General features: G+C 37.6%; 1 protein-coding gene and 1 pseudogene across 2 annotated transcripts in view; one reads left to right on the forward strand and one right to left on the reverse strand.

The window, feature by feature from the left end:
• PRPF18 (pre-mRNA processing factor 18) overlaps positions 1-16,535 on the forward strand; it is a 44,444-nt gene that overhangs the window by 583 nt on the left and 27,326 nt on the right. Inside the window, exons 2-4 of one of the 2 annotated variants that reach the window (XM_015146470.3) lie at positions 9,215-9,292; positions 9,405-9,431; positions 12,345-12,449. In XM_015146470.3, the coding sequence (XP_015001956.1) occupies positions 9,215-9,292; positions 9,405-9,431; positions 12,345-12,449 (210 nt within the window). 2 annotated transcript variants of the gene reach the window in all.
• Positions 3,201-4,090, reverse strand: LOC107000043 (large ribosomal subunit protein eL6 pseudogene; annotated as a pseudogene).

Below are 16,535 nucleotides of genomic sequence, written 5' to 3' on the forward strand. Positions count from 1 at the left end.
CCCACCGCCTCCCGGATGGGAACGGAACGTGCCGTGCATTGGCCGCGGGCCAAACACGGGCCATCCTTTCATCATAGGGCGCCAATTCACCTGTCTTTAGCCACAGGACCAAACCCTTCATCCGGATAAGGGGTAACTGTTAGGGACCTCAGAAGGAGTACCTAAAACCCGGAAAACTTTGTAACCGGGGCCTCGAGCCGCTTGCTCGGGCCCACTCGCACCCTATGGAGTGCTATCTCACGTTAATAAGTCCCTGCTTTTGCTGCTTCATTCTTGTGTTTTGTTACTTTCTTTGTGCGTTTTGTCCAATTCTTTGTTCAAAACGCCAAGGACCAGGACAACATACACTCACAGCCTTCCTTCCGGTAACTACTCGGGAGCCTTAGGGATGCAAGTGTGGGAACTGCAGGAAAACCTGAGGCTTTGGCTATTTCCCCCCGAGTGACCCTGTTCCCCTCCAGTTTACCTAATTGCCCCCTATCCCCACTCCCACCTGTCAGCATTCTTCGGACGTGCCTCAGTTCTCCTGAGAGTTCCCTTCTGTCGCCTTACGTAGGGTTTGTGCCCAATTGAAGCATGGAACGCTGAAATCCCAGCACTTTGGGAAGCTGAGGTGGGCAGACCACCTGAGGTCAGGAGTTCGAAACCAGCCTGGCAAACATGGTGAAACCCCGTCTCTACTAAAAATTCAAAAATTAACTGGGCGTGGTGGTGCGCGCCTGTAATCCCAGCTACTCAGGAGGCTGAGACAGGAGAATCACTTGAACCTGGGAGGCGGAGGTTGCAGTGAGCCGACATTGCACTACAGCAGTCCTGCCTGGGCGACAGAGTGAGACACCGTCTCAAAAAAAAAAAAAAAAAGAAAAAACGAACAGAAAACAAAAACATTCCTTCTAGCCAGGTGTGGTGGTGTGCACGTCTAGTCCCAGCTGCTTGGGAGACCAAGTCGGGAGGATCGCTTGAGCCCAGGAGTTCAGGCTGCAGTAAGCTATCATCGTGCCACTGCACTCCAGCCTGGGTGAGAGAGCGAGTCCTTGTCTCTAAAAAAAAAAAAAAAAAAAAGAAGTAAGTAATAGAAGTTCCTTTCTAATAGTAAATCCCAATTTTTAAATTCTATTTCTCCTTCTTTCCTCTTCTTCAATACATGAAAAGTCTGTGGGCCTGCTCTTCACTGATGGGAATGCTAAGACTCTTTTGAAAAGGTACTAAAAAGGGGGAAAAAGAATTACATGATTTAGGAACTTCCTGAAGATGATCTCCCTTACTTTATGGTGTAACAGTGGCGGTTTAAAGCCACTGCCTTGATTCTTGCTAAGGCTTTAGCAAATTTACCATTGCTTTTCACCTACAGTGCAGATGCGAGCAGCAGGCAGATCCGAGCGAGCAGGCAGATAATGCCTTGCTATAGAAAACAGTTTTGACTTCATGAGTCCTCTCAGAGGGTCTTCAGGACCCATAGAAATCTGTGCATCACAGAACATCTGACTTAGATATTTGGACGTTGTGTACAATTGATGTATATGATGTAGTGTAAGTAAATTAAAGTTCTTAGCTTGGTAGATGGCAAATTTCACGATCATTGGAACTTTAAAAACAATTAGAAAGGTGGAGGTAATAGAATGCTGTTTGGTAGGTATGGGGAAAAGCTTGTTCATATTTGTACATTAATGTTTTTATGTCTACTTTAGGGACCTTTTGCTGAGTGGTTGGGAGTATTTTAGGTATTGGAATGCACAGTTGATGTTAGGAAGGGCCAGGGTGTTGAAATCTAAGTGCTTTAAAGGGAAAAGTGAATCACAAAATATTCAGCCCACCCTCAGGGTTCACAACATGAATATTTGCATAATCATGTTCTTCGTCATTGAAGTGGACCAATCTGTAAAAATGATCATTTAAAAAAAATCCTTATATTCTTCAGGGTCATTTATAATTTATATAAACTTTTCCTGGGTGTGTTTCATTTTTTAATTTGGTAGTTGGTTGAATTATCACATAATTCCAGCCAGAAGATAAGATTGATTTTTCCAAGCACAGAGCAGTTCAGACCAACAAAGGGCGTCATGAAATGGGAATTAAAATACTGACATTCAGCCGGGTGCGGTGGCTCACACCTGTAATCCCAGCACTTTGGGAGGCTGAGATGTGTGGATCACAAGATCCAGACCATCCTGGCTAACACGGTGAAACCCTGTCTCTACCAAAAAAAAAAAAAATAAATAACTGGGCATGGTGGTGGGTGTCTGTGGTCCCACCTACTTGGGAGGCTGAGGCAGGAGAATGGCGTGAACCCGGGAGGCAGAGCTTGCAGTGAGCTGATATTGTGCCACTGCACTGCAGCCTGGGCGACAGAGCGAGACTCTGTCTCAAAAAAAAAAAAAAACACACACACGAAAAACTGACATTCGTAGTTTCTATTAACAGTAATGTTAGGCATCATGCAACGAATGTTTTCTAATTTAACTTGTACAACAAGTTACCATTATTCCCATTTACAGATGAGGAAACGAAGCTAAGAGAAGTTACATGACTATGAGATTATGCAGCTAGCAAGAGATAGAGCCTGGATTTGAACCCTGGTCTGTTCCTACTTCAAAGCCTGCTCTGTTATCCTGTACAAATAGAATGGATATTTATTCACCTTACAAACATAGAACTAGTTTTGATAGGGCTAATGTAAGAAAGCAGTGGAAAAAGATTAACATGTGATTTATATTTTTCAAAGTGCTATATGCTATCTAATTTGAGCTTCACAACTGTTAATTAGTGCACAAGGCAATGCTGTTTTCATGGATGATGAAATTGAGACTTAGAGGGTTACATGATCTTCTCATACTCCTTTGGCCTGCCAGGATAGATCTCAAGTCTTAGACCAACTTGAGGGTGAGTGCTCTTGCATGATGTAAGGGAACACACACAACTAGGCATCTTTTCTATTGTGTCCATGGGAAGACAGTCTTTAGATCTGCAGCTCTATCATTTCATGCAGAATAGTTGCTTCATATCTTTTATCTTTCTGCATCATAGTGCCTGTCAGTAACTTTCAGACTTTTTCACTGCCGCGTTCATGGTAATGCATTTATATATATTGATCTGATACGTATGTGAAAAAAGTTTTATGAAATCTTACCACAACCGCAAATGATTTTATCATGTTTTATTCAGTCCTCCTTTTTTTAATCAGTTATTTAATTAGGTTCTTCTTAAGAAATGTAGAACACCAATTTGTGGGGATAAATTCCATGAGTCAGGGCAAACACAGATCGCAAGTGGCCCTGGAGCTGAGGAATAGCTTTGATTTTTGGTAAAATTTGTGAGTCCACAGCTTTCTGATCAATCTCATATTTCTCTTTTTCTGTACTGAAAATCTCAGCTTCCTTGTGTCTGGGCTTCTGTAGCTGCTGCTGCTTGAATAAGCATCAGTGGGATGTTTTGGGATTTTTACATTGCTGATCACAATTTTGGTTGAGGTGGCAATGACAAATTTCTGGTGTTTTCTTGGTAGAGGAACTCGATTGAGGACCAGAGGTTCAGTCACTAGGAACAAGCCACTAGCCAGCTGCTTCAGGAAAACCACCCTCTTGCCTCTGTGGAATCCAGTGAGGATGGTCAGAATGGTCCTGGTGGTAATGCTGGCTCTCAGTTTTCTCACTTGTCAACTGAGGGTTTTTTTTTTTTTTTTTTTTTTTTTTTTTTGCCGTGGCTCAACAACTTTTGAGGCACATTTTCAGTAGGAAAATATCTAGGCATTTTATGAAGTTTAACCACCTGGGTACTACCATTCTTGTCACCACCAACCTGTTTTGTAACAGTTGCAAGAACCTTCTTTTTCTTTTCAACCTTAGGCTTAGCGGCTGAGTACTTCCTCTTATACCCGGCCTTTCTGGAATACATAGCAGATGGGGAATACCTGCCAATTCCTCTGACAAGGACAGGATTGCGCTGCAATGGGGTTTCCCCTTCTTGGGCTTCTTAGCTTTGAGGTGACCGTTTTTCACCTTGCCACCAGCCTCAGCCTTCTTGGCTTCGGGTTTCTTCTCTTTAGTATCTGGCTTCTCAACTTTTTCACCCACCATCTTGCAAGATGGGAAAGAACAAGTCCCTTTAATTTTTTAGAAAACACTGGTTGGGGATCAGTAGATTGTTGTCATTACCGCATCTGCAGCTGGAAAACAGTTGTCTGTGTGGTATTGTTCTTCCAGAAAGAAGACACACCTCATCTTTGGTCATTTCAAGTGGTGTCCCAGCTTTTTGTGGTTAATCCGTGATAGTTGAAACAATCAGTACTTAGCTTGTGAGTGCCTCTTTGTCAAACTGCAGAGAAGTGACTGAGATATCCTCTTACCACCTGTCCTAAAATGCCCTGCCTGGTATAACCACCCTGAGGTAAATGTGGTATCTGCATTGCTAGAACACCAGTGTTTTGGAGCCTAGAATTGGTGAGTCTTCATTTAATGCAAAAACCTCGTGGAAAACCAGGCTGCTTTAGAAACTTAATGGGGAGTAATTAGTAGTTTTACTAGTTGTAGTTATTAGGATGAGCTATGTGTAGAATTTTTAGCTTTTTTTTCCTTCCAGTATTTACTGCATCTTTCCTGTATGCAAGATACTACAGTGTGCTGCAATAATAATGCTACAATAATCAAAACAGCATAGTGCTGGCATAAAGACCAACAATTACATCACTAGAATATAACAGAGCACCCAGAATGGAGCCACCCTTACACAATTGTTTGAGTTTTGACAAAGACACCAAAACCAAATGGAAGGAAAGATATTTTCCGTAAATGATGCTGAACAACTGGATATCCATACGCAAAGAATAAGCAATAACCCCTAACCCACATTATACAAAATATTCTGAAATGAAGGACCAACAGAAGGAATGGCAGGAGCCAATATGGGAGACATTGGAAAGTAAAATTAGTAAGGAGAACTATACACTAGTTCTAATACATTGGAAAATCTAAGTGAAGTAAATGGCTAAAAAGTACAAAAAAATACAAGAAATAGAAAATCTGAGCAAACCAGTAAGTGAGGAAGACATAAGAAGAATCTGTCAGCTAAGAGAAGACAGTTACTGAAGAAGGAAGGAATGAGCAGTTAAATTGAAGACTGAATGAGATCAGTCAGAGAAGTCCCTTTGGATTTGTACCTTAGACATTATTTATGATCCCAGGGAGGTTTTTTCAGTGAAACAGACTGGATGGCCATATGCTGTGGGGCTGCAAAGAGAAATAGAGGTAAGGAAGTGGACGCGGATTAAACAGTTTAATGTGGTTCTGCTGTAAATGATACCCAGGGCAGAGTCTTGAGCATACTTAAATGATAATTGTCAAGAGCCAGTAGAGAGGGGAAGGATGAATATGTGAAGGAGAAAACAGCATTGATGATGAGAAGTCCCTGAGGAACTGAGGTCTGGAGTAATTGGGAAGGGATTTGCCCTAGACAAAGGAGGGTTTTCTGTTCCTCTGTGAAATGAAAGGACCAAAGCAGATCCAGGTCAGGACTGGAGTTGGGAGGAATTTGGAGGAGTTCCTGACTGGTCACTTCCGTAAAGTGAGATGGTTTAGTCATCCGCTGAAAATGAGGGGAGAATGAAAGGATGGGAAGTTCATGAGAATGGAGACAGTGGAATGGTCAGTGTAGACAATAGGAAAGAAAATGAAATGGATGAATACCCTAGGACCAATAGGCAATGTTGAGGCCCAAGTGGTTTTTGCCAGCATTGTTTTGAGCATGCTGTAGGCGTGGAGAATGCCAAGTGGACTTAAACTTACTGGTCTCAGGTCTCATTCTCAATTATTGATAGCCCCAGAGAGCTTTTATTTACATAGGATACATTTATTGATAATTACTATATTAGAAATTAAAGCCAGGAAATTAAAAAATGTATGTTCCATGTAGAAATGCAATAAACCCATAGTATGCTAACAAATATTTTTATGACAAGACGATATTTGCAAAAACAAACACTTTAGTGAGAAAAGTGACATTGTTTTAGAAATCTCTGGCATATTAGACAGTTGGATTCTATTTCTTCCTCCAATCTGTTGCTGTATGTTGTTTTTGTTCAAGTACATGAAGAAAATTCATCCACAGATAAGTAGTTGGGAAAAGGAGTATTTTAATAGCCTTTTCAGATTTGTGGATATTCTTCTTGATACGACACCAAAACTACACAAGTGGTTTCTTAAAGGGCAGTTACAATGTGGATTCTGAAATCATTTCAATGAATTTTTCATCCATTAAAGCCTGCTGATCTATTTTGCTCTTCGATTGGATCTTTTTACCTACATGTGATTTTGTAACATCTTGATTTTGTAATGTCATGGTTCAGTGAGTTATGCGGATCTTCTTAATGTTGACATTTTCATTAGATAATATTTAAAAATCACATTTATTAATATCACCACTGATTTCATTGGAAAAGGCTTCAAGTATTGGGAAGCTATTAAATAGCTCATGGTGCTGGGTACAAGTTTTCCACTTTTCCAGTTCTCAGTTGACACCTGGAATTTTATCATTGGTGGTAAATTCCATCATTGTTTTCTTTTAACTTTAAGCTTGTTTTGTTCAATTCTGAGAAAATGTCTACCAAACACCCAAATCTGACTAATCAAACGATTGCACAAGTGCTTTTCTTTGAGAAAACCATTCTACTTTAGTAAGTAACAGAAGTGCTTTATACATTTTATTTTTTCATGCTGATTATTAAAAGGCTGTGTACTCAAAGGTTGAGATTTAGGAAAATTACACTTTGTCAAGGACGTTCTTAAGAGAAACTAGACTTTATTTTCTTGCAAGTGCATGTTGGTGAAGAATACAGTGACTACTGGTACAGTTTGAAGGCATTGCCTTTATATATGCTGATGCCAGTAGTCTGCCTTCCCAAATCCTCCTCCCATGTTGCTTTTGGACTGTCAGTGCAAATCTGAGCGCAATGAAAAAGGGGCACATAATGTCTTAGTATATCATGAAAATAAATTTGACCTTGCAAAACCTTTGAAAGAGCCTCTGTGGACCACATTTTGAGATGTTCTAGGCTTGAGATTTTGTTAGGTGTGTTCAATGGAATTGAGACATGGTCATCACAGGTAACATAGTCAAAAAGACTGGACCATGGCCTGCGGCCTGGAGATTTTTTCCTTTCTTTCTACATATCAGCCTTTTCTGAAAGGATACCAATGTGTGTTTGCCAACTTATTTGAAATATGACAATTATATACTACCTAGTCAAAAACAATTTTAGATGTCGAAATAATATTTTGGGAGTGAAGAACTGTAGCTTGGAAGACTAGATCAGAACCAAGGGTTTAAGGACCAGAGTTCTAGCTGCTACTACTCATTCTTGCTGAGTTCTGGGAATGTCACCTAACCTAATTCTCGGCTTTCTCACCTCTAAAAAGGGGTTAATACTATTTGCCCCCACCGTACTCAGGGTAGTTTTGATGTTCAGATGATACCATCGGTTCCTTACCCCAGATAATATCTTCATCTTTATTTCTGTAAAGCTGTGCTTGTTGTGTGGTAGATAAGTCTGGAAATGTTTATTGAGTTAACGGATGAACTTTTAGAAAAACTTTATCCTGAAAGTTTTACACATAACACAAAAATAAATAAAATTTTATGATGAGCCTCTGCATATCCTTTCCCTGAAACATGCAGCTCTAGAAAATGACGTGTTCTTTTAAAACCAAAATATGATCACACCCAACAAAATTAAAATTAGTTTGTTAATTTTATCAAATACTCTTCTCACATTCATATATTTTCCAATTGAATTAAAATACCTACATACATTTGCTTTTACAGTTGGTTTTTCAAGTCAGGTCAACATGAAGTTCGATCCTTGAATTTGCTTATTATGAATCTTGGTTTCTTTTAATGAAGAACATTGTCATTTTCTCAACTTCGCCGATTTTTTCCATGCCATTGACTTGCCGGAGAAACTGGGGCTAGTTTTGTAAAATGTCTTTGACTTGTCTGATTGCTTCCTGGCATATTGACACCTAGTTAATTCTTCTGTTCCCTACATTTAACAAGAACACTTCCTAGACGATGGCTGGGTAATTCCTGTAGTATAACATAGGTGATACATAATCTCTTACTGATGTCAAGCTTGAACATTGGGTTCAAATGGTGGCAGGCTGATCTTTCCATTGTCACCAGCAGCTTTTTTCATAAGGTTTTAGCATCCATTGATGATCACTGCCTGAGTGAATGAGCTTTGGAACTATGAGGTGCTAAATACTTGTGTGGAGGTAGTACAGAGGTACTATTATATCATTACTGTTAATACAGTAGGGGGCAGTATCTTTATTTGAACAAAGCCATCAGTGGAATAATATCCAAGAGGCAGAGCTGAGATAGCAACAAGCCTCCAAATTATGGACTGTAGATGTAACAATAAGGATAATTTTGTGTATAATGTGGAAAGGACTGACATCTTTTTAGCCACAGACAAGACTTAGAGCTTGTCTCTTTACATCAAATCATATCAAAACAAATACCTTGTGAGAGGATCATTTGAGCCCAGGGAGTTGAAGTTGTGGCCTTGATTGTGCCACTGCACTCCAGCCTGCGTGACAGAGAGATACCCTGTCTCCAAAACAAACAAAAAACCAGAAAAAGGCACAAAACCCCCAAATATCCTTAAATCATTTTTTTAAATAAAAAGGTTCACCAAGACCACCCTATATCTAGATTATTTTAGGAACTGACTGATATAATAAGGTTCCAGGTAACAAGAAAGAACTTACACTACTGGAATTCCCTTGTTAGGTGGGATTTCAAATGTAGTCTATATGTGTCATAATTTTGTTTCTATTAGGAAAAAATAATTGAGATACACCATTTTATGTGGTTCATAATGAATCCATTTGAAGAAATTATCATTGAACTCAAACATTAAGAAATCAAAACATTTGGAAAATATTCTTGGTCTCCTCTTTGCGGATGAACCTGCCTACTGATTGATACTGCAAGAAAAATACTTGAACTTACCACACATCGGTGCCCTTAGTCATAGTGGAGGGTTGGTGATGTGTTTGGGGAATCAATGTATTCATCTCTGGAACCAAAAAATATTCATTTTATCAAATTCTTGAAAAACTGAAGAGTGTTTTCAAAAGGTTTCTAAAGGTACTTGTTGACTATAGGACATGAACTTTTGCCCAAGGATTTATTATTGACATAATTTTTTTTTCTTGAATAGGAAAATAAAAAATATTTCAAGCGTAGTGAGCTCGCCAAAAAAGAAGAGGAAGCATATTTTGAAAGATGTGGGTACAAGGTATGAATGTCTGCTTTTATGTTAAATTGTATATTTCTGAGTTTAAATTTATACAGCTGTTGTTAAATGACAATCATTGATCTCTGTTCAATTTATCAATGTTATACGTTAGCCTATAAATGAGAAGCCATCTGGAGAGGTATGAGTTTTTGTTTTTGCATTTTAAAAAAAATCTTGAATTCAGGAAAATACATGCATGACTTTTGGCTTGGAATGGTTTGGCTTTTTGTGGATGGCATGAAGTGGCTTGAGATCAAAGCTTGAATTTTTTTTTTTTTTTTTAAATTAAGTCCTGAATCTGAGACTGCCTTATTTTCAACTCCACCACCACTCCTCTCCCCTACCTCTCCCAATAAAACAGTCCATTTGGAAAGAGTTCAAAACATTTATTCATCTAACCACAGTAATATTAGTGGTGGTAATTTCCCTGCCTTCTCCGGAATATTTTAAGCCATCGATTTTATGTTTGCATTGTTAATACTTACTTTCGGGTCTTAAGAACCTCCGCCTAAAGTATAAAGCCGTATATATTTATATGCCTTTGTTGTAATAAGGTATCACATTTCAAACACTGTTTAGTCTGTTGGATAGAAAGTGTCATCTTGAAATATTTCTTAGAAACAAATGAGTTGTCTGGAAGGCTTTGCTTGTATATTTTAGAAGAAATTAGTTGATAATGTGTTGTGGTTTTATTGGGAGGGGTTAAAGGGTATAAGGTGGAGAAGTTATGTTTAAATTATTTTAAAAGAAGACTATATCTAGCTTAATTTTTAACTCAAAGCTCAGAGGTTCTATTGAAATACTTTTGCCAAATCATAAACTTGTAATTAACCTTTTGCTTGTGAAATATCAATATAAGATAATACTTTTGTGCATGTAATGGGGAAAGTTCTGGAAATGGATTTATCCTGCATAGCATTTTTAGAAGGAAGCATGAGGAATGCACATGGTATGTATATGCATTTGGTTTGATTTTGTAGTGCTGGGAGAAGACAAGTATTAAAGAAAAATGTAGTTTTCAAAAGATACCAAGAAGTGACTTAAAAAATATTTTAAAATGTAATTATATTTCTGACATGTTTTTAAAATATGGGAAAGTTTATACTTGTATTTTGATTTTTTTCCGTAAAGGTATTTATTTGCTTAATTAGGAAATGAAAATAAGTTTTAAGTTAATAACCATTGAGTAGATAGATATTCAGAAAGGAACTCTCATTTTTGCCTTGCCCAGTGTTGTCTTACACACACTTGGTCTGGAATAAGAATCACTTACATAGGTTTACTCTGCTGGCTTGTGGCATTCCCAGATTCCTAAATTTGAACGTTTTCAGCTATTTTATAAGGTAGGAAAGTAACTTAATATAGTGGCAGTTTTTACTTTTGTTTAGTGTGCTTTTTTTTGTTTGTTTGTTTATATAGAGGAAAGCCCTGAAGCAAAAAAATTACTGTAAAGATAATTGTTTATAACTTTGAGTCCAGCTGACGAAATGACTTAGATCTTTTCCCCAGAGCTATTAACTGCCATTGTATAATTAAATGTGTTTTTAATCTTGAGATTTTTAGAGAAATACATTTTCTTGAAACGTATTTGAAAAGTAAAGCACAGGTGTTTCTTTCTAAAGATTTTTAAAGATTTCCGTCTTGGTAGTAATGACATAGTATTCATTACTTTTATTCTTTTGTAGAAATGAGTTAGCATTTTTTAAGGCTTGATGCTGATTTGACCTGTGAAAATAGAAAGGCTTAGTTTGTTACCTTAATTTTACCTCAATATCAATTAGTTATGGTAAACATAAGCTTGAACTGTAAGCTATAGAATCATGAATTATGTAATTTTCACCATATTGCCTTTCTTAACGTGAGTTTCTTCCTTAATGTTGATCTTCTTTTATGTTCTTTTGATCTTACTCCCACTTTCAGCATTGTGGATTTATCTTATGGTCAGATGGGAAACCACATTTCAGTATCTTTTTACAGACTCCACAAAGGGGCTTGTAAATTGCTGAATTCAGTTTTCCTAAACTGAGACTTGAGCAACAAATTTGAGAAAATATGTGAAGAGATTGTTTTTCCTACAGGTTCATATGAACAGGAATGCCCACTCTTTCCCTGGGTGGCATTAATAGAGAGGTGCTTTTTTCCTTATATTTCTACAAGGTTGGTACCTCAGTTTGTGGACCAACTCTGTGTAGCATTAGGAATTTTTCTGTATGTCCAACAGTGATTTTCATACACTTGGAATAATACGTTTTGAAAAGCAGGATAGGAAAAGCTAGAGCTTGAAGCTTCACAGGTTGCTGTTGGAAAGAAATTCTTTTCTTTTGTCTTCACTTTGAAGTTGAGCAAGAATCAAATAACGCTGCAAGACAATTTAAAGAAGAAGAGCAAGTTGATTGTTTTTCAGGAAAAAGTACAGTCTTTAGAATCTGGGGAGAAAGAAAGTGCAAATTTCAGCCCTGTTAAATTTGGATTTTGGAAATCATGACAGTCGTCTCACTCTTTTTTTTTTTTTTTTTTTTTTTTTTTTTTTTTGAGATGGAGTCCTGCTCATCGCCCAGGCTGGAGTGCAGTGGCGCGATCTTGGCTCACTGCAAGCTCAGCCTCCCGGGTTCACGCCATTCTCCTGTCTCAGCCTCCCAAGTAGCTGGGACTACAGGCGCCCGCCACTACCCCTGGCTAGTTTTTTTGTATTTTTAGCAGAGACAGGGTTTCACCACGTTAGGCAGGACAGTCTCGATCTCCTGACCTCGTGATCCACCCGCCTCGGCCTCCCAAAGTGCTGGGATTACAGGCGTGAGTCGTGTCACTCTTTTATAGCAAGGATGCTGATTCCTCTGTGCATGCTCTGGACTTGTGATGCCCCTGATGTGAATATGTTTGACTCTGTTTTACAAGCATGCACGTTTATTATGAGCTCTTTGCTCAGAGGAATATTAGAAAATCTTCAGTGTTGAAAACATATTTAATTTCGGTGAATAGCTAAGGTAATAGAATGATAAATATCAACTATATTTTTAAAGCTGAATTTCATTTCTTTTGGCTATTAATATAGATACAGCCAAAAGAGGAGGACCAGAAACCATTAACTTCATCGAATCCAGTGTTAGAACTTGAACTGGCAGAGGAAAAATTACCTATGACGCTTTCTAGGCAAGAGGTAAGTTTATTTGTGATTGTTTCATGAGAATCTGATCTCCACGGTATTTACATTTATCTCCAGCTTTTCCGATAAGTTAAATGTCATTCTTTCCTGTGTAAAATGACTTACCTAAAAATGCTGTGCAGTTAGTTTTCTTCATGAAGTTCTAAATTACTCACTGCTTCTTTTCTTGATATTATTATCTTTTTTAGAGCTTATCCTTCTGAACTTTAAAAAATAAACATGAATATATTCAAAAATAAGTGTAATTAAATGTACTTATGCTAAATATTTGTACTTAAATTATTTTAATTATTATAGTATTTTGTAACATACTTCCCTTTCCCTTATTTAATAATACATCTCTCCAGATTAAAATATGGAGATTGACATAATTTTGAATGAGTGTGTCATTTCCCATTGCTTGTTTGCTCCATAATGTTTGTTTGTTTATTTATTTATTTTTGAGGCAGAGTCTCACTGTGTCACCCAGGCTGGAGTGCGGTGGTGCAATCTTGGTTCACTGCAATCTCTGCCTCCAGGGTTCAAGCGATTCTCCTGCCTTGGCCTCCTGAGTAACGGATTACAAGCATGCGCCACCACACCAACCTAATTTTTTGTGTGTGTTTTTAGTAGAGATGGGGTTTCATCATGTTGGCCAGGCTGGTCTCAAACTCCTGACCTCAAGTGATCCTCTGCCTCGGTCTCCCAAAGTGTTGGGATTACAGGTGTGAGCCCCCGCGCCTGGCCACACCATAATATTTAAAAAATCATCTATTGATGATCATTTAGAATACTTATTATAAATAATACTAAGATGAACATGCTATGTAGACATCATTGCATACATTATAATGTGTGATTATTTCCTTTGGAAACATTTCTAGAAGCATGATTTTTAGGTCAAAGACTATGTGTGTGTGTGTGTGTGTATATATATATATGTTTTAAGACTATGTATATTTTTAAGACTTGATACATATTACCACATAGCTCTGTAGGTATTAGCCATGTTGTGCCACTTTATACTCCTAGCTGTGGTGTTTATAGTGTCCGTTTATACCTTGATCAGTATCAACTATTATTTTACTTAAAAAAAATCATGCAATTTAAAGACATTCATGTGATATAACGAAATCAAATGAATACAGAAGGCTGTAAAACAAACATTTCTTCCCTTTTTCTTATCTTCCATTTTCCCCCACTTCCCCTCTGCCCCCATCAGTCCTTCTCCTACGCATTTCTTCACTTGTACAAGCATCAGTGTGTATGTGTATACCTTTTTTCCCCTTTCACACAAATGAGATTACATGCATTTGTACCTTAGTCTTTTCACTTAAAAATACATTTTGAAGGCCATTTTATGTTGGGGGGTGTGTGTGTATGAACATTTTTCACAGTAAACGTGGTTTTGGCAGGTTACCTGGTCTGTTTCTGGATTTCCATATGTCTGAATGAGGGTAACAATTGGGTCTACCTCAGGAGACTTTCATGATAAAATAAGGTAATACATGAAGAGAACAGTACTTAATCATGAGTTACTCAACAAATTTAGGTGGTGTTTTTAGTAGTAGTTCTGCAATTTATTACAATTAGCTCTTTACTGATAAATTACTTCCAGTTGTTTGCCTTTACATACAGTGCTGAGGTGAACTTCCTTATACATATGTCTTGATATTTGTATGAGTTTATCAGTAGGGTAATTTCCTAGGAAAAGAATTTCTGGTCAGAGAGTGTGTCTATGTAATTTTCGATGGTGTGTGGAATTGTCCTACAAAGAAGCTGTGCCAATTTACATTCCAACTGTAAGTATATCAGACTTCCTAGCATTTCTGTCAACTGTTTATTTTAAAAATGTTGCAGCCTTGCCAATCTGAAAGCAGTATTATTCCTTTAAATTTTTGCCAAACTGATGGGTGAAATAGGTACCTTGTGTTAACGTGAAACTTTCTGTTAGTGATGATTAGAATTGAACATGTTGTCACATGTTCAGTGGTCATTAATGTCTCTTCGTTTGTGGAATTGCTGTTTTTATATTGTGAAATTTGTCTTTACTGATTTGCAGATCAACATGTTTATATGTTAAGGGTGTTAACCTGTGTTCATAGTGTGTATGTATCAGATATACATAGCATATATATATATTTATCAGTGTATCATTTGTTTTTTGCCATGCAGAAGTTTTACATTTTTATGCTGTGACATCAGTCTTTTTCATTATGGTGTTTTTTTTTTTTTTTGTCTTGGGCATCATGCTTAGAAAGGTTTCCTCTATTCCTAAGAGTTAAAAAAAAGATATGTTAATGTTTTTTTCCCACTACCTTTATGAACTCATTCTTTAGATATAAAAAATATAATTTTCTTTGTATTTTAATTTTGTATCTTAAGTGAGCATGTATTAACTTCATAGTCAGAAAAATACTTGAAATTTCATGTCACTTATATTTTTTAGAATTCTGTTACTTTTTGATTTTTCAAGACAAAGTTTCGCTGTGTCTCCCAGGCTGGAGTGCACTGGCATGATCTAGGCTCACTGCAACCTCCACCTCCTGGGTTCAAGAGATTCTCAAGCCTAAGCCTCCTGAGTAGCTGGGACTACCGGTATGTGCCACCAGGCCTGGCTAATTTTTGTATTTTTGGTAGAGACGAGGTTTTGCCATGTTGGCCGGGCTGGTCTTGAACTCCTGACTCAGGTGATCTGCTCACCTCCACCTCCGAAAGTGCTGGGATTACCGGCAAGGGCCACCGCACCTGGCGTAGAATTTACTTTATCTTTAAACATTGAAAAGCTTGAGTTAAAAGACGAAGTAGTTTTAAGAAGTTGTTCTTTTTGTGAGATCCATCATTATTAAACCATTGTTACTGATTAATAGTGGTACATCAGTTAAGTACTAGACATGATGTGGGGAAGAAGTTCCTGCCTTTGCTCAGGGAGCATGTATTGAAATAGTAAAAGAGGACTCAGAGGCTTAAGTTCTTTCAGTGATGTCCCTTTAGTCTCTGTGTCATTTTTGTGGGGAGGTGGTGGTGGTGTATTTCAGCTTCTTTATTTAAAAAATTTGAATAATAGAATTCTTGCACCGAAAGAAACTTTGAAGTCAGGTAGTTTATTACCTTGCCTTTAGACAGAACCATTGTTATATAATTCCAGATAGATGAGAGTTAGCTATTTAAACTGATAACCAGAAAAATATTATGCACTCCTCACAACGTGGCCTAAGGTATAGCACCCAATCTTAAGCAGTGTTTTGCAGTAATAACTAGCTCACATTCCCTTTCTTTTTTTCTGTTTAGGTTCTTTTTGTCTTTGACTGACTTAGGGTCATCTTTCATCTTTGAGTCCTGAGTAGTCTCTTCCTGTTCTACCTCTGTAGTTGTGGATAGGGCTGAATGTAAGTCATAGAAATGCAGTGTCTAGATCAAAGGCTTATGTATTCTGTCCTTCTCACAGGTTGACATGTTTGCAGTATTATTTTTTAGTTCTACATTACCACATGCTTATGACAGACATTGCACAAGAGGAAACTTTCAGGGGAATGATGACTGACTCTAGAAACCATCATGTGAAGATGAGGTGAAGGAATTGAGAATACTGAGGCTGGAGAGAAGAATTACTAGAGATATCTTTAGAAATCCAATGAAAGTAGCTCTGATTTTGGAAAATCGGAATATTCTCTGTAGTTTCATAAAGTGGAACTGGGATAAATGGGTAGAAGTTTGAGGGAAGTAGGTATCAGTTTTGAGAAGCAAAACATACCTGTCCAAACAATGGGATGGGATGTTTCACGAAGAAATGTGATTCGTGTCGTTTGTCAGACAGGACCTGACAAGGGTGTTTGTGAGGTCATTTCTGCATTGATTGGAGATAGTGCTAGATGACCTGTTAAATTTGTTTTAATATCAAACTTCTGTTAATCCAGTGAGAGCCCTCCCAATGGATTTTGGGTGTGATGCTGTTTATGCTCCCAGGTAAAGCTCTTGGTGTTTCTTATTACTGCTTTTAAAAAAAATTTGGACTAATCTTTATTACATTTTCTGTTTCTTTCTTCCTTTTTAAAATGACATATAGCATGTATATAAAGTGTATGAAACACATTAGGGCAA

This window comes from Macaca mulatta, chromosome 9, assembly GCF_049350105.2.
Source record: "Macaca mulatta isolate MMU2019108-1 chromosome 9, T2T-MMU8v2.0, whole genome shotgun sequence".
Lineage (NCBI taxonomy): Eukaryota > Metazoa > Chordata > Mammalia > Primates > Cercopithecidae > Macaca > Macaca mulatta.